Source organism: Peromyscus leucopus, chromosome 8b (genome assembly GCF_004664715.2).
Source record: "Peromyscus leucopus breed LL Stock chromosome 8b, UCI_PerLeu_2.1, whole genome shotgun sequence".
Classification (NCBI taxonomy): domain Eukaryota; kingdom Metazoa; phylum Chordata; class Mammalia; order Rodentia; family Cricetidae; genus Peromyscus; species Peromyscus leucopus.
In genome coordinates, this window is record NC_051086.1 from 69,757,518 (window position 1) to 69,777,036 (window position 19,519).

The 19,519-nt window shown below is 37.2% G+C and overlaps 1 protein-coding gene across 2 annotated transcripts in view; it reads right to left on the reverse strand.

Moving 5' to 3' along the window:
* Nucleotides 1–19,519, reverse strand: part of Med13 (mediator complex subunit 13) — a 101,273-nt gene that overhangs the window by 59,226 nt on the left and 22,528 nt on the right. Inside the window, exons 4-9 of one of the 2 annotated variants that reach the window (XM_028878288.1) lie at nt 14,068–14,213; nt 13,184–13,381; nt 11,075–11,269; nt 10,266–10,449; nt 9,458–9,568; nt 219–902 (exon numbers count right to left, since the gene is read on the reverse strand). In XM_028878288.1, the coding sequence (XP_028734121.1) occupies nt 219–902; nt 9,458–9,568; nt 10,266–10,449; nt 11,075–11,269; nt 13,184–13,381; nt 14,068–14,213 (1,518 nt within the window). The remainder of the gene's footprint in view (nt 1–218; nt 903–9,457; nt 9,569–10,265; nt 10,450–11,074; nt 11,270–13,183; nt 13,382–14,067; nt 14,214–19,519) is intronic. The other variant, XM_028878289.2, reaches the window with a different exon arrangement.

Sequence of the window (19,519 nt, forward strand, 5' to 3'; positions counted from 1 at the left end):
TTTACATATTATTTTCTCCAGATGTTTGTGGCCAAATGGTTTCATAACAGAGAGCTTCCTTCAGAAATAAACATGCTAAAGAAATTATTCAAATTTAATACTTGGAATATCTATTTTTATAATTTCTACCCTTTAAAACCCTGGAGTTCTAGCATTAAGAAGTTACATCATCTTTTATTCTTAACTTATAGTAGTGACTATTTAAAAAAAATACATACTCTGTAACTGATGTTACACTTTCCTGTCCAAAAGGTCCAACTGGATCATCCTTGAATTTATCATTTGGAAGTTGAGGTGGTAAAAATTCTACATCTTTTTTCTTTGGGACTTTGTAATACTTCCAGGCTCTATTAGCTTCATCTTCTTCCAAGTTTACTGCTGTACCAACATACACGGTAGGTTCTACAGCTTCCTGAAATGGAGGTGGGAAAGATTGGGACAAACTGTCTATCCTATCTTCCATTGGTTTGGTAGGAACCAAGGGATCCGGTGTTGGCATTTGATAAAAATGTTGACTCTGGGGAGTTGAAGGTGTTTTAGTCACTCCTTCATCAACCACATCACACGGATGAGGACTAAGTGGGGGAGGCTGAGGTGAAGTTGCCAGTTCAGTCCCGTGCATCTGTGGGGTCTTTGCCATGTCATTAGTGCGGATGTTAGAGAATCTCACTTGACTATCTGCAGCAGAGACCACAAGTCTTTGGCTGGCTGAGTCTGTGTCCATGCCAATAGCATCACTAATGGATACCCGATGGTGAAAAGGAGTCAAGGGGCGTTTTTGTGGCTTTTCACTCTTTTCTTGCTTCTCATTGGTCTTGTGCTTAGGAAGTACTTGTTGCTGCTGCCCTAAAGATGGTGCCTGTCCTTGTTGCCCAGTATTTCTTGTTTTGAGACTTTTATGCCTGAAAAGTTAAAAAATAAGTTCAGTTATTCATTTTAAAGTATAACTATTATACATACTATGTAAAATAAGACTTTGAGTCTCTTGAGAGCATGTTTTCTTTTTTTTTTTTTTTTTTTCTTTTGGTTTTTCGAGACAGGGTTTCTCTGTGTAGCTTTGCGCCTTTCCTGGGACTCACTTGGTAGCCCAGGCTGGCCTCGAACTCACAGAGATCCGCCTGCCTCTGCCTCCCGAGTGCTGGGATTAAAGGCGTGCGCCACCACCGCCCGGCTGAGAGCATGTTTTTCATATACAATTCTAAAATTAGGATGATTTGAATTTAAGACACTTGTTCAGTGATCTTAAACATAAAAGCATACAGAACAATTCATAAAACCCAATTTGGAGGACTAGAGAGATGACACAGTGGTTAAGAGCATGGACTCTTTGCAGAGGACTCATGTTCAATTCACAGCACCCACATGGTGGCTCACAACCATATTTAACTCCAGGTCCAAGAAATCCAGTGCCTTTTTCTGGCCTCCACTGTCACCAGGCACATATATGGGACACATACATATATGCAGGCAAATCACTCATGCACATAAAATACATCTTCTAAAAAAATTTTAAGTCAACTCACTTATACTCACTAAATAGCACTGTGATCAAATAGCTAATGATTAGCCTACATCATCTTACTATCTTAGCATCTCAATAAACACAAACATCTAATTAAGATAAAACAATATAAAATAGAAAATTGAAACTATTTCATTTGTAAATATACCTGGTATTTCAGAGTTAGTAACTATTAAGAATGGCTTAATAGTCATTAACTATAATACGCCAGTAACTGATTAGACTAGAAAAGTGCTAGAATTGACTGACAGATGGGCCTTTCTATGTTCTCTCAAGATTTGACCACAGAAGGAATCATTTGACTATAAAAGGAAAAGAAATGCTTAAAATAGCCTTTTCTTTATCCATGAATCAGTTCTCAACTGAACTGCAGTGTACTCGGGTTCAATTCACAACACCAACGTGGTAGCTCCCAACCAGATTAACTCCAGTTCCAAAGAATCTACTGACTTTTCCTGATCTCCACCAGGACCAGGCACATATATGGTGCACATACATATATGCAGGCAAAACATTCAGGCACATAAAATATATCTTTTAAAAAATTTTAAGTCTTGGACTTAAACTATTCCTGAAAATCAAGTAATTTTGTTGGTTCTAAGATCTTTCAAAATGAGGCTTCCAAATTCATGATACTTGACATACACTGTATTTTGTTTGTTTGTTTCTTTTCACACTAAGAAATTATCTTGGCACCAAAACTACACAGAGAAACCCTGTCTCAAAAAAACAAAAAACAAACCAGAGAGAGAGAGAGAGAGAGAGAGAGAGAGAGAGAGAGAGAGAGAGAGAGAGAGAGAGAAAGGAAGGGAGAGAGAGAGGGAGGGAGGGAGGGAGGGAGAGAGGGAGGGAGGGAGGGAGGGAGAGAAGGAAGGAAGGAAGGAAAGGAAAAGGAAAAGGGAAGGGAAAAGGGAAGGGAAAAGGGAAGGGAAAAGGGAAGGGGAAAGGGAAGGGGAAAGGGAAGGGGAAAGGGAAGGGGAAAGGGAAGGGGAAAGGGAAGGGGAAAGGGAAGGGGAAAGGGAAGGGGAAAGGGAAAGGGAAGGGAAGGGGAAAAGGGAAGGGAAAGGGAAGGGGAAAGGGAAGGAGAAAGGGAAGGAGAAAGGAAAAAGGAAAGGAAAAAAGGAAAGGAAAAAGGAAAGGAAAAAAGGAAAGGAAAAAGGAAAGGAAAAAGGAAAGGAAAAAGGAAAGGAAAAAGGAAAGGAAAAAGGAAAGGAAAAAGGAAAGGAAAAAGGAAAGGAAAAAGGAAAGGAAAAAAGGAAAGGAAAAAGGAAAGGAAAAAGGAAAGGAAAAAGGAAAGGAAAAAGGAAAGGAAAAAAGGAAAGGAAAAAAAAGGAAAGGAAAAAGGAAAGGAAAAAGGAAAGGAAAAAGGAAAGGAAAGGAAAGGAAAGGAAAGGAAAAAGGAAAGGAAAAAGGAAAGGAAAAAGGAAAGGAAAGGAAAGGAAAGGAAAGGAAAGGAAAGGAAAAAAGAAAAAGGAAAAAGGAAAGGAAAAAAGGAAAGGAAAGGAAAAGGAAAGGAAAGGAAAAGGAAAGGAAAGGAAAAAGGAAAGGAAAGGAAGGAAAGGAAAAAAGGAAAGGAAAGGAAAAAAGGAAAGGAAAGGAAAGGAAAGGAAAGGAAAGGAAAAAAGGAAAGGAAAGGAAAGGAAAGGAAAGGAAAGGAAAGGAAAGGAAAGGAAAGGAAAGGAAAGGAAAGGAAAGGAAAGGAAAGGAAAAAAGGAAAGGAAAGGAAAAGGAAAGGAAAGGAAAGGAAAGGAAAGGAAAGGAAAGGAAAGGAAAGGAAAGGAAAGGAAAGGAAAGGAAGAAGGAAGGAAGGAAGGAAGGAAGGAAGGAAGAAGGAAGAAAGAAAGAAAGAAAGAAAGAAAGAAAGAAAGAAAGAAAGAAAGAAAGAAAGAAAGAAAGAAAGAAAGAAAGAAAGAAAGAAAGAAAGAAAGAAAGAAAGAAAGAATCTCACAAGGCAATTGAGTATGGAATTTTAAATTCAATATTCATTAAGTTTTCATTCTGGGGAGCTACCCGGAAAGAACACAGGAACAGTAGCACAGGCCTCTGTGAGACGACAGCCTGACTACCTGGTCAACCCTGGAGATCCACACACTGGAAGGGAAGAGTCAACATGCTGTCTTGTGCTCCACATGCTCACTGCTGCATGTGCACGCCACCTCCAACACACAAATGTAACAACTCAAAATTCTAAGAAGATGGCAAGCATTTTTTTTTCCAAAGACATTTCTGATAAAGGAACATTCTGAAACATTCATTCCTACAGAGTCTGGGACATCTTAGGGGATGTTATCAAAGAAAACATGACCTATAACTAAAGGATAGAAAGAAACCAAATCCCCACTACCCAAATACCAGAATCAAAAACACTGTATGAAATCGTACACCAATATTCTTCAAGAACACAAGTGTACATCACTAACAGAAGCAAATAATTAACAATTAGCAACAATTCAACCCAGCAAAGTTTAAAACAATCATTACAACCAAATGGAGTTTATTATAGCTAAAAAATTTAAGGTATGACATTAGATAAAAAATAAAAATAAATCAGCAGTATTCATTACATTAATAGAGTAAGTGAGAAAACAAAGGAATAGCGCTAACTCTAAATATTATTACTTAATACTTAACTAAAAATGTATCCAGTACAAGGCAAAAAAGGAAATCAAAGTCTCAAAAGAAGAAACACTATCTTTATTTGTAATTTATAGTTAGAACCATCAGTGCAAAGGTCAAAGTATCAACTTGTAGACAACCTTTTTAGGAGGGAGGTCGGGGTCTCTCTATGCAGTCCTGGCTATCCTAAAACTGTCTATGAGCAGACAAGCCTCTACCTTCTGAGTGCTGGGATTAAAGGCATGGGCCACAACAACTGGCTAAACTTAAACATTCTTAGAAGGGTAACCAGACCCTGTATCTCTTCTGCTGTGACATATTACAAAGCAATTATCTATGAAGTACTCTTGCTGAAAATGCTGAATCTAATCAAAGCTCTAAAATAAGTTTCTACTACAATGATAAAAAATGTCCCGTATGTGACTCTCAAGAACCTGACCTAGATGCTAGACAAAGGGCTCAGAGATTAACAGCACATACTACTCTAGCTCAGGACTCAAGAATAAAAATAGAATGCCAAACTTTTAAGGCAACCTAACCAAGGAAGATATTTAACAGTAACACAGGAAAAAGCAAAGGAAACAATAATAAAAAAATGACTATCATTCAGTTATCAGTTACATACTTGCCTGTTGAGGGGGTTAAAATATTTTTTAAAGATTTATTTACTTATTTATTATGTATACAGTGTTCTGCCTGAACCAGAAGAAGGCACCAGATCTTATTACAAATGGTTGTGAGCCACCATGTGGTTGTTGGAAATTGAACTCAGGACCTCTAGAACAGCAGCCAGTGCTCTTAACCTCTGAGCCATCTCTCCAGTCCAAGGGGGTTAAAACTTTTTAAAAGACTTTTTTGAGACAGGTTCTCCTGCCTCAGACTGCCAACTGCTGGACTACAGATGTGTGTCATCACACCCACTTAAAACTGTTTTCCTGCCAGGCGGTGGTGGCGCACGCCTTTAATCCCAGCACTCGGGAGGCAGAGGCAGGTGGATCTTTGTGAGTTCGAGGCCAGCCTGGTCTACAGAGTGAGATCCAGGAAAGGCGCAAAGCTACACAGAGAAACCCTGTCTCAAAAAATCAAAAAAAAAAAAAAAAACTGTTTTCCTAATAGCACATTATCTGCCCTTTCCATTACGTTGACATGGCAATGGGGCAAAAACAACAGACTTTGGTAAAGCCCTTGGCAATAATACCAACTAGGATAGCTGTTTTCTTCACTAGCAGGTATACAAGAATTTGGGCTTGTCTTTTTCTGAGTTTTCTGTTGTGCAGACACTTGAAAGCAGCGCCGGTGCAGCATACTAATAAGCACTCTCTCCACTCAGAACACGCTTAAAGCCAGTTTTACTTTGGAAGTATTAAACACAGTGTTACTGGGTTTTTGTCACTAAAAACAGTAAAACTCTCAATATTTTATCAAACTTCAACACCTGTATGTATTTGCCCTGCTTTCTATAGTCTGTATGAAGAAACAGGTCCCTATGCAGCCTGTCTGCTACACAATTATGGTCAACAGCTGCTTTGAGGAAAATTACTTGTATCATTGCTTGAGGTTAAAGCTAAGTAAGCCATCTTTTTTTCATGGAATATCATTTTTATTTGAAAAACAAATCAGAGTTGAATGTGGCACTGCATACCACAATTCAGAACTTGCAAGACTAAGGCACAATAATCATGAACGAAGGCTAGCCACAGGCTTCATGAAATCTAGACTAACCTGTGGTTAGACAGCAAAATCTTGTCACATGGGGGAAAAAAAAGAAAATGACTGATAAACAATAACTATCTATTTTTTTATTATTTGATAGAATTGCTTATTAAGGTTCTTGAAAACACAGTGAGTCTGCCATTTTAATGAAGAATAACTAACTGATAAAAGTGAGCTTTTGAGTAAGATTTAAAATTTTGAAAAGCTGTATTAGACCACTGGTGATATAAATGCATTTTAATATATTTAACAAAATGTGCCAACATTCAAATTTGCATAACTCAGTAAACTACTGTTTTCCAAATAAACAATACTTGATGTTTTAAAAATCGTATTAAGTAAAGCATCATTCCTATCATTAGTGGAATGAGTTTTATTAACGGGGCTTTAACTTTCCCACTACAACTGACTTTGAAGAAACTAGCACCTGGGGTAGGGCACAGTGACACACACCTTTAATCCCAGACTTGGGAGGTAGAGGCAGGAGGATTTCTGTGAATTCAAGGCCAGCCTGATGTGCAAAGTGAGTTCCAGGACAGCCAGGACTACATATAGAGACCCTGTCTTAACAGCTTCCAACCCCCAAAAAAGAAAAACTTCAATCAAAATGGTACCTAAAAATTTTCTTTTAGAAAATAATGTCTACAACCTGGGCGGTGGTGGCGCACACCTTTAGTCCCAGCACTCAAGAGACAGAGGCCAGTGGATTTCTATGAATTCAAGGCCAGCCTGATTTACACAGTGAGTTCCAGGACAGGCTCCAAAGCTACAGAGAAACCCTGTTTCAAAAAACCAGAAGGAGAGCGGGAGAGATGGCTCAGCAGTTAAGAGCACCGACTATTCTTCCAGAGGTCCTGAGTTCAATTCCCAGCAACCACATGGTGGCTCACAACCATCTATAAGGAGATCTGGTGCCCTCTTCTGGCCTGCAAGGATACATGCAGACATTACACTGTATAATTAATAAATAAATAAATAAATAAATAAATAAATAAATAAATAAATAAATAAATCTTTAAAAAAAAGAAAGAAAGAAAGAAAAACCAGAAGGAAAAAAAAAAGTATAAGTGAGTTCTGAACCAAATTTTGGGAGTCTACTTCTTACAAGGCAATAATAAGGGCAAGATATCACTGAGGAAATGAAATACATGGTTGTACTTTAGGTATAAGGAATGGGAATAGTAAACAGCCATATATATTTACTTGGTTGTATGAATAAGAAAACTATTAATTACGGCTTAAATATATTACTAGTAATAGCAATTTACATTGTTGACATTAAATCCTCATCCTGTTGTTCTACACAGATCTTTCCAAAAGTTAGACTTCTTTAGAGAGAATTGTTCTACCATTAATTTCATACTAAACCAAATGGGTGAATCTTCCAGAGGACCTGTCAACCTCAAGGTATAACAAAGTGATCTCTTTAGAGTTTTTCCTATTAGCCTGGAATCCCTCCCTTGGAGTTAAAATCTGAAATTTGCTTTCTTAAGTAGATAAACACTTCACTAGACTACAGCCAAGTAACAAGTATACTAATCCACCTTACCAACATAAAAATGCAATCAAAACAATTTTATCCCCCCATAACAATAAATGATTCTGAAGATAATTTTCCTATCAATGCAAGGAAACAGTATGTAAAAATATTTATATGCCTTAAATTTATGAGTATGAAAATGAGTAAAACTGACACTCATTTAAAAGTCACAAGACTTTAAAAAGCCCTTTTGCTCAACTATCGCATTACCCACCTAGTTTATTCACTCTTAAATTTAAAGAGACCTGAATATTTTTTGTAAGCAAATTACTGCATCACTTCCCCTAGAGAATGGGCTTTAGCAAGAGGCTTGCTCACTCATGTATTCTGAGTCTACGAAAGCTCTTGTCATAGACTAAACATTGAAAAAAAGATAACAATCCATCAGCACAACAAACACAAAACACAACGTCCCAGAAATAATAATGTCTATCTAATCTAGAATGACTAAATAAACCATGGTACTACCATTCAATGGAATATTTAATAATAATTAAGTTTTTCAAGCAATGAGGTAGACTTACAAATAGCTAATACACAAACATCTGATGTCAAAAAAAAAAAGCTGCCAAAAATTCAAATTAATATTTATGTTTTGGGAGAAAATGACATATATCCAAACCTACAGAAAAATATATGGAAAAATCACATATACTGATTTAGTATATCAAAATCTCTATAGACCTAGGGGGAAGGTTGTCAAAATAGGAAAGAAAGTAACTTTCTAAAAGCAAGCTTTTGGCTTAAAGTCAAGAATTTAAATGTTAGCAGCATGTATTTCTTAGTGTCTTCCCCCTAAAATCAATTTACATAAAATAATTGAAACCCATTACTTCAAGAGGACTAAAACAAAAGTCCATGTTATAAACAAACAAAAAGTCCTGCCAAATAAAAATCTTGACATAGAACTTAAACAAACAAAAAACAAAAACAAAACAAAACAAAAAATCTTTCTCGCCAGGCGGCAGCAGCAGAGCACACCTTTAATCCCAGTACTCGGGAGGCGGAGCCAAGCGGATCTCTGTGAGTTCAAGGCCAGCCTGGTAGGAGTGAGTTCCAGGACAGGCACCAAAACTACACAGAGAAACTCTGTCTCAAAAAAAAACCCAAAAAAATAAAAAAGAAAGAAAGCATATAAACTACCTTTAATCTTCAGAAAGTAATAAACTTGACAAAAGAGTCCTATAGCTTGACAATCAAATCTCATTAAAAGCCCTCAATATATAGAATAAATTCAACTGCCCAACAAATTCCAAGCTAATCCATTCTGCTACAAATCTTTCAATAATACAACTCACTAGAAAGCTGATATTTTGGTCATACCTCGTGTAAAATCATTACTTCATGATCTTATTTCAGTAACTCACCAACAGCTGCCCAAGGATAAGAACTTGTATTTACTCTTTTAAAAATTATGAAAATCATCTCTGCTATAAACACACCTGGGAAAATTTCTCAGGCATAATACGATTAATGAATGTGTTCCTCCAGAGATGTGTGAGTCAAGTATGGTGAATGTATGACTGTAATCCGAGCGCTTGGAATGCTGAGGCAAGACAATCAAGTTCAAAGCCAGCCTGGGCAGCACTATTAGAGAGCCTCAAAACAACCACCACCAAAGGTGTCCTTATAGTTGCTCTATTATACCCTAACACACTACAAAAAAATTTTTTTTTTTTATTTATTTGGCTATTAGGAAAAGCCTTTCCAGTTCCATATCTATGTACTTCTTTCTATAATCAACTTTAAATTGCCAACTAGTAGGGCTGGAGAGATGGCTCAGTGCTTAAGAGCACTGCACTAGCTGCTCTTCCAGAGGACCCAGGTTCAATTCCCAGCACCCACATGGCAGCTCACAACTGTCTGTAACTCCAGTTCAAGGGGATCTGACACTTTCACACCAATGCACATAAAATAAAGGGGGGGGGGAAATGCCAGCTATCTTTTCTCACATTTCTTTTTTTGGGGGAAAAATCCTAACATACCATATTTGTATAAGATACCCCAAACAAAGTATTAGCATTGTAACTATAATATATACATATCCCAACTGGAAATACACTTACCTCAAACAACTGCAGCTTGTTCTCTGTGTGGCTTCAACAAAGTCCCAGCATGCTATTTTATCAGCTGACTCTTCTTCACATAGGCCACTGGATGTAGCAGAATACTTCCTCCTGAATTATAAAATTATAAATTCCTTAGAATACATAAAATTTCTATTAGAATTTAATCTTTTATTTTTTGTTTGGTTTTTGTTTGTTTTGTTTTGTTTTTTGGAGACAAGGTTTCTCTGTGTAGCTTTTTGGAGCCTGTTCTGGAACTCATTTTGTAGACCAAGCTGGCCTCAAACTCACAGAGATCCACGTGCCTCTGCCTCCCAAGTGCTGGGATTAAAAGTGTCTGCCACCACCACCCAGCTCTAATATTTAATTACTTAAAATTAATTTTTCTCAGTTTTTATTCCATACTCATACTTAACCAACATGCAAGTTTTTTTTTTTTTTTTTTTTTTTTTTTTTTTTGGTTTTTCGAGACAGGGTTTCTCTGTGTAGCTTTGCGCCTTTCCTGGAGCTCACTTGGTAGCCCAGGCTGGCCTCGAACTCACAGAGATCCGCCTGGCTCTGCCTCCCGAGTGCTGGGATTAAAGGCGTGCGCCACCAACGCCCGGCCAACATGCAAGTTTTAAATATCAAAATAAAAGATACAACTGGACAGGGTGGCACATGCCTTTAATCTCAGTACTTGGCAGCTGAGAGCTCTGAGTTTGAGGCCAGCCTGGCCTACAAACCAAATTCCAGGCCAGCCAAGGCTACATAGTGAGACCCAGCACACAGAAAGAACTAAATGATCACATAAAATACAGATACATACTTGTTCTGTAATCTGTTCATGGTGCACTCTTGCCAGACTCTATCTACCACGTGACTTGCTAATTTCCTGGGTATTTTCCCACCATGATGGCTAGTGCTGTCAGTGCTGAAGCCATTGGAGACTGAAGAAAATTTGACCCACTTCTGGGCAGACTGAGGATCAACTGGAAACAAAAAAGAAGAGGCTATAGAAAGGTAAAACAGATTGAAAGTAACAAGTGGAAGTTTTTATTAATTTGCTGTATTATTTGCTCTTTGCTCTATTTGGTAAGTTTAGTAAAAAAACAAATTATTTAAATGCAGAGAGCAAAAATTTTGGATAGGGGATATAAATTGGATGGTAGTACACCAATGTTGACTTCACGATTTGAAGGATTCAAAACAAGAGGTTACAGGTTCAGCTCAGCAGAATACCAACTTATTATGAAGGTCCTGGGTTCAATTCCTAGCACCACAAGCAATCACATATACACATGTGTGTGCATGTATATGCGCACACATTCACACATTATATATGTCTTATAAGTGGTCTTAATTTTGAAAGTGCAATGAATATGTAGGAATAATATATCAAGTCTACAGCTTTTACAAGAGAGTCAGAAAAAGACCAATTTATAATCAATGTATATATACATACACAGAGGATGTAAAAGCAAATGTTTTAAGCGTGAACTTAGATGAATGTGTTCTTTGCATTATACTTGCAATTTTCTAATTAAGTTTTAAACAATTTCAAGATAAAAACTAAGTACTGACGTACTCAAATGAACAGCTTTGTAACCAGAGCTGATGAAGCAGTTAGTTCAATACCTGCTTGGACTTCCTCAGGAGATGTGGGTGGGGTAAGAGTAACTGAAGACATAGCAGGATCTCTTGTGGAAGCAGGCACTTGATGGATACCCAAGCAAGAAGCTGAACAATGAGAGGATCCCACAGAGCTAGGAGTAGGAATGTCTGACTGGGGGACTAGAACAAAGCATGCTGGGTAGATCATTCGGACACCCGCTAAGAACAAAATGAACAAAAACAAAAAAATCAGCTGCCAATGTCATAGTAATAGAATTAATTATTTTCACTGAAAATCACTGCAGTAAAAACTAAGCCAAATAAGATAGTATCACATTTATATAAATAAAGCTATCTTATCAATATGGATCTCTGAGTGTAGCTATACACACGTTACACTGTATGTGTGGAGGGCAGAGGATAAACTCAGGCATCAGTCTTCACTTTCTAACTAGCCATGAGCTCCCAGGTCCACTTCTACCTCAACCTCCCATCCTGCCATAGGAGTGCTAGGATTACAGTAATGCACAATACTGGATGTGGCTTTCATGTAGGTTTTGGAATCCAAACTCCTATCCTCACACTTGTACAACAAGTACTTTAAGCCAATAAACCACAGATTTTCTATCTATAAATGTTTGTTTGGTTTTTCTACAGCACACATTACATTAAAAGTTTTTAAATATATAAATTAACCTACTTTAATTCATAAATTTAACAAAATAACCTGGACACTTAGATCATGAATGATTTTGTTTTCTTCTTATCTATTTTAAGTGTTCTGGTTCTATCACAACTATTCCAATAATAAATAATGTATTTACTGAAACTGAGTAATGAGAATAGTTTCAATTTTTTAAAAAAGCTAGGCATTGCCGGGCGGTGGTGGCGCACGCCTTTAGTCCCAGCACTCGGGAGGCAGAGGCGAGCAGATCTCTGTGAGTTCAAGGCCAGCCTGGCCTACCAAGTGAGTTCCAGGAAAGGCGCAAAACTGCACAGAGAAACCCTGTCTCGAAAACCAAAAAAAAAAAAAGCTAGGCATGGTGGTGTACAACTCTATTCTCAGGACTCAGGAGGTTGAGTAGGAGAGTCTTGAGTCCAGGGTCAGCCTTGGTTATGGTTATAGGACAAAAAAGAGTCTCAAAAACCTAATTTGAAAAAAAAAAAAATATCCAAAACTCCCATGAGTTAACCCTTACACGTGACATTACTATTAGAGTCCATTAACTACAATAAATACTAATCCCTATTATCTGGTCACTTATATATTATCATGCCTCCCATGTCTTTACATACTGTCATACTTAACTGCCATGTCTTTACATACTGTCATGTCTTTACTCCCATGTCTTTACATACTGTCATGTCTTTACTCCTATGTCTTTACATACTGTCATGTCTTTACATACTGTCATACTTAACTGCATGCCACATCTTAACAGAGTGAAATATGCTTGGAGGGATCAGTACAGTCTCTTTAACATCTTGTTTCTGCTATGTGCTTAATATGCCCAGAAACAGACACCTTGCTAACCTGCTTCCTTGAATATGAAGACATACAGACTAGGGCTAATCTGGAAAGAACTGACTCAAGCAGAACACACGAAAGCCAGAAGTACTTACGGCTATTTTCTGTTACTGAAGGAAAAAGTTTTACTAATATGTGAACACTATACATAATTAAACAGGTTGTCAACTTTTCCAGCATCCAACACTAACTCCTTCACAATTATTCTTACCCTCTTCTTCAGCATGTAGACAACAGAATATGTTCCTCTATCTCAATAACTGTCTTCACCACGTAACCAGTCTTGTCTAATTAAATGTGGGCAAAAGTACCATATGCCACATCCCAGCAGAAGCTTTAAATACACTTACATGGTTAGGCTTGATCCCTATTATTCCTTTGTTTTCCTAAGAACACTGTGTCCCAGATACTGGGTACTCCTTTAACCTAGATTGGACAATGAGAAGACACACAGAGCCATCACAGCCAAGCTGTAGCTCTTACGTAATATGCAAAAAGTAAATGTTTGGTGTTGAATGCCAATGGAGGTGTTTGTTATTAAACAAAACCTAACTAAAACACATATGATTTATGTTTTCCCTTCAGACTAATATCAGACTCCATACCAACAAGAACTTCCACTGCAGCCAAAGAATCATCTTCCCAATCCATATCTTCCTGCTTTTCGTCAGACATCTCCTTCAAACCACATGAAATAGGATAGAACTGTTTCCATTCACCAATTAATTTTTTTGTAGCTGAATCAGACATCTTGAATGCCTGTCCTGTGAGAGTGCCATTTAGTCCAAATGGACTTAAGATAACTAGAAACCAAAGCAGATACCACATAAGTAAAGACTGTTACATAGTAAATAAAAATCATAATAAACACTGTTTCAATGATGTAAATCTGATTCAAAAGGAAATTCATTATGATCACACCAATAAAGCCAATGTATTATACTTTATTATTGTTAATATAAAATACAATGCTAAGATTTTGAAAATTCTTTAAAATATGCCTACCCCAAAATCAAAAGCATTTCAAAATGAACTGGAAATATGTGCATATCATTCAATTTATTCTGACTCTCATTTTTAAAAAAAAAGCAACTTGAAGAATTTGGATACCTAAGTCTAAATACTTATGAAGTCTGCCACATAAATTTAAAAAAACCCACACACTACATTAAAATAGTAGATACTTCCAGGACTTAAAAAGCAATCAGTAACCTTATAAAACAACTTCACTTGATTTCAGTAATTCATGGTATAAATGACATCAAAAGATCCCCTAGGTAGCTATGCTAAACCTGACTTACACAACACAGCCTTAAAATGATTAACACATATATAACATAATGTGCTATTAACAAAAAAAACACAGAAATGTTAATATTCCCATTCATAAAAATATGTCACTAATGATATTTATTTTGTTGTCTTATTACTATAATTGTTAACATGAAAGTTTTAATTTCCAATACTAAATGAAATGAGAATAATCTACCTTGAAATGGGCTATTAGACTGTTGAGCAAGGGTGACATGCTCTTCACTGAGAAGGTATACAGGTTGATGTTGGTTAATTTCCACACTGGTACAAACATTGCTGTCTCCATGCAAGAAAAAGGTGAAAGAGCAGGACAAGTGTTCACTAATAAAGAAGGAAAAGTTATATTTTAGTGATGATTAATAGCAAAAAAATAACAAATAACTTGCTTTGCTTTTCATGTTTTAATTATTTTGAGACAAAAATTCACATATTTCAGTGTAGCCTCAAATTCACTATGTAGCCAAGGATGACTGAACTTCTGATCATCCTAACTCCATCGCCTGAGTGCTGAGATTACAAGCATGTGCCACCATGCCTTGTTTATGTGATCCTGGATCCAGGGAACATATGGGATCATGCATGATAGCCAAGCACTCTACTAAATGAGCTACATTCCCAACTCCACATGTTTTGCTTTATTAAGAAGCTATACTATAAAAATGCATACTTTAGCTGTGGAATATCATCTGTAGGGGGGAAACTGGATATGAGCAAAGATAAAAAGTGTTCTTCACAACACTGTTTATAATGCAAACAGTTTTAAGCAACCAGTTAAAATAAGTTAGGTATACCACATATGCAATTATTATATGACCACAGAAATAAGTCAAGGAAGGGGGAATTAATGCAAAATGGACTACCAATCCCCAAATTTTTTTTAAAGAAAAAGTTGGGGCACACACATGTACATTCCAGAATCGTAAATGAGTGGTTATAAGTATCCTAGAACTGAAGATATATGTGAAATAAAATGTAGGTACAAATGAATAAGCAAATTGGAAAATAAATTCTCAGAGCTGAGGCAAGTGAGCTGGGAGAGGTAAACAATGTGTTTTATCTAACCCTACAAAATACATTCTCAAGGATAGCAGATATATTTTTAAGTCAAAAGAAAGTCAAGTGACAAAAAAAAAAAAGGATTGAAGCAGTGTACACTAAAAATCTCATTTGTCTTAAGCACTTATCTTAAAGCCAGTTCCTTAAAATATGACCATTAATCAACTCAAAACCAATATATATGAAATACACATACTACATATTTTATATATATATATATATATATATATAATACACAAACACATACATATGTAAGTACATATACTTATATGTACGAGCCCTACTTAATTTTTTCAGGACAAGTCAAGGCATGAAGAATTACATTATAGTAAAAGTTATGGGCGATCTAATAAAAATAGGAAGTAGTAGTAAAAATTAAAAGGCAGTAATGGCATACACCTTTAATTCCAGCACTCGGGAGACAGAGGCAGGTGGATCTCTGAGTTCAAGGCCAGCCAGATCTACAGAGTGAGTTCCAGGACAGCCAGGGCTACACAGAGAATCAATCTCTCTCTCTCTCTCTCTCTCTCTCTCTCTCTCTCTCTCTCTCTCTCTCTCTCTCTCTCTCTCTCTCTCTCTCTCACACACACACACACACACACACACACACACACACACACACACACAAAGAGGAAGGAAGGAAGGAAGGAAGGAAGGAAGGAAGGAAGGAAGGAAGGAAGGAAGGAAGGAAGGAAGGAAGGAAAAAGATATATTTATGTTCATTTTCTGTGGATGGGTGTTTTGCCTGCCTGTGTGTCTGTGCACCACACATATACAGTGCCCTCAGAGGCATTTGATTACCTAGAACTGGAGTTAACAGCCTGCTGTGGGCTGCTATGTGGTGCTGGGAATTGAACCCAGCTTAACCACTGAGCCACCTCTCCAGGGCTAAGCAATAGTTTTCAATAGAGAAAAAAACCTAAATTAAGTTTGTTTTTCCCGATTAAAATGCTTACTTTATTAGAATAGGTATTGGCTGAGGAATTATTAAGATTATAGATAGATACTATGATAAAGAAGTATAACAAAACCCCAAGTAGTCAACAAGCCAAGATATGTAAAGAAACTTAATAGCTCTGACAGCTGTTCATCTCCAAAATCTCCATTGCCAGTGTTCATTTAAAGCAAAACTCAGTTTAATTACTGTTACCCAGCAGTACTGCAAGCCAGTATCTTCTAGCAATAGTACCTGTATTATCAAGAACATACTAACCACAAGCCCATCCCCCAATGCTGTTTTAAAAATAAAACCACAAGCCAGGCAGTGGTGGTGCACGCCTTTAATCCCAGCACTCGGGAGGCAGAGGCAGGTGGATCTTTGTGAGTTCGAGGCCAGCCTGGTCTACAGAGCAAGATCCAGGAAAGGCACAAAGCTACACAGAGAAACCCTATCTCAAAAAAACAACAAAAAACTAAATAAAAATAAAACCACACACACACACACACCATCTCTTCATTAAACAGTGCTGTATTCACATCCTTATGTACTACACATGAAGCTACTAAATGAGAGCAAATGTTACTCCATTCAGGAGATTTTTTTTTTTTGCTAAGTGCCATGGCACTGTACTAGGCCATGAACTGTGTCAAGTGCTGTAACAAAAATGGAATGTACAGAATGTTATACGAATGCCTTAACATGAAGAACTCTGTACTGACAATAGAATTTTAATTCCTAAAGAGAGAGCAGAACTGGGATCCTGTCGCCAAGGTTGTTCTGAGCATCCGCTGTTGACAGCCATCAACCTACCTGTGCAAGGTTCCTCACTTCTCCCTTTCCTCTCTGGTGGGTCTGGTCTTTGACTGCTCTTCTCTCACACACTGGCTTCCCCAGCGTTCCTTAAACAGGCCGGCCCTTGCACCTTCAGTTTTTGTTTTTTTTCCTCAAACCCTCTGAAGTCACCTCTGGGACTTTGTTCAAATAATTTCTTCTAAGTAGGCATTTCACTATGAATCTATACTGCTTCCAAATCCTCTCTCTGGGGTGTGAGGGATGTTTTTGCTAAAGCAAGCATCACCATCATGTAAATGCATTTTATAGTTTTACTTATTTCTCACAGTTGGCCCAGAATGTAACCTCTAGTGAAAGAGGAATTTGTCTTTGTTCTATATTATGTCTGCAGTAAGTCTCTGACACAAAGTGATATGGCGCATAGATACACACTAAATACTGTAGCATAAAGTCCATATCTAAACCACTTTCCTATTACTTATCAACTCTATTTTCAAATCTATCCTCTCTATAGTGCTCTAAACCACAAATACAAATTTTTCTTTGTTCCATCATTCCCTGCTTCTACCAATTCCTACTGATTCTAACTCTTAAAAATATTTATAATTTATAGATCTACATGTCAACTAGGAGTGTTTTATTATTAAATTATAAAATACTTTTTTGTTCATTATGTTTTAACTATGTATCCCAGAATAGCCTAGAACTTACAATGTAACCAAGAGATGCCTCCAACTCTGGAACCTTTTGTCTTTCTTGGCCTCCTAAATACTGGGACTGCAAGAGTGAAGTCTAAGTCTCTAAGGTCTGAGTAATTATCAGAATCCCCATTTGCCCCCTTGCTTCACACTGCTGCTTGGGATCTTTCTAAAAATTAATTATGATCATATAAGTGGAAAGCCTAAAATCATTCACCAGTTCCCCAAAATGTTCGGGACTAAATCCAAAAGCATTAACACAGCACTTTAGGCCCTTTAGAATCTGATCCTTGCCAAACCGTGTAAGCCATAATACTTAACCCACGAAAACCTCTTATCTGTCACATACTTGTCTCCACATCCTCATCTCTTAAAATTCCTTTAATTCCCTGCCAACTTATAAATAACTCTGAAAGAATTTTAACTTTAATATCAGTGTAAGATTTCATTATTAGCCCTAATTCATCATCCACTTTCCTTTATAAACACTGTATTTGGTAACTCAATATAACATTGTATGTAGGAATACATGTGTGTACATACAAGTGCTTGTATGTGTGCAGGCAAATCAAAATCAGGTGTCTTTTTCAACTGCTCTCTACCTTATTTTTGAGACGGGGTCTCCCACTGAACCTAGAGTTCATGGTTTGGCTGGAGTGGCTGGGCAGCAAGGCCCAGGGATCTTCTGGTCTCAGCCTCTACAGCACCAGGAATGCAGGCACACATTAGCATACCTGGCTTTTTATGTGCATAATGAGGAGCAAGCACTTTTGATGACTTGAGTCATCTCCACAATTCACTGAATAGCAAAATCTTCAATTTCTATAGTAAACACTTCCAAAAAATATTTGCAAGCATAAGCAATAACCTAAAATAGACATAGGTTCTTAAACTTTTTTTAAAAGACAGGTTTGGAAACCTGTATATATATCTTGGTATCAATGGCTCTTCTAAACAATAATATTCTCTAAAATACTGCTTTCTATGGTGTTCACTTCTAAAAAGAAATATTAATAGGAAACAAATTACTTATTTTTGTTTTCATTTTTTGAGACAGGGTTTCTTTATGTATCCCTGACTATCCTGGAACTCACTCTGTAGACCAGGCTGGCCTCAAACTCAGAGATCCACCTGCCTCTGCCTCCCTCCTGAATGCTGGGACAAAAGGCATGAGCCACCACCGCCCAGCTAAATTATTTTTTCATAGTCAGCCTCAGCAAACTTAGTGAAAACATGTTTCAAAATAAACTAAAGAGGTACTAGGTATGTAACCCAGCGGTAAAATGGTATCTAACATGGACCAAGTGTCCATCATCAGTACAAAACGAAAAGAAAAAGCATGAAGGCCATCTCTCAAATTCCCCAATAATCTATATCCAATGAGCATTGGGCCATTCAACTTTTTTAAATTACAGTTTATTTATTTAGTCTGTATGTGGTATGTGCATATGAATGTGCTTGTAGGAGTCAGAGGACAATTGGGAGGTATCAGTTCTCTTCTTCCACATTAGCCTCTAAGTTCAAACAAGCCATCAGGCTTGGTGGCAAGTGCTGCACCATCACTCTGGCCTCTTTTAACTTTTAAGTTAGAAAAGGGAATTTGGCTTTCTAGTACAATGTAATAAACTAGCCTCCGATGAATCTTGTGAAAAATTAATATTCCAAAGTGCAGAGAGTGCAGCACCGTTCCTACTTCCCACTGCCTATCTGCAATACCTGTTTCCCAGCAGCTCTTAACCCCAGCAATCTACAGCGAAGAAAGCCACCCCTCCCACACTGCTAGCAAATGACCCCACATACTCTGATCAAACTGTAATACAAAATGACTTACAAACTGAGTTTGTGTATTATATAGAGGAGAAATTTTCTAAAATAGGATTCATACTTTTGAGATTCTTATATCAAAAGCAATATTCTAGTCACAGAACACTGAAGGACAGAGAATTTCAGGTTAGTACTTAGTATATTCAAATGGATTCTCTTTCAGAGAGAAATGTTATCATTTATTGTATCATCTCATGAGGTACTCTGGTTAGGACTAAGGAAAAGTGAATAAATGTCTTTAACTACAACGACGAGCCAAGGAACTTACGCTGTTAGTTACTCTGAAGGAAAGTCAAGACTACTCTTTGTCTTCTATT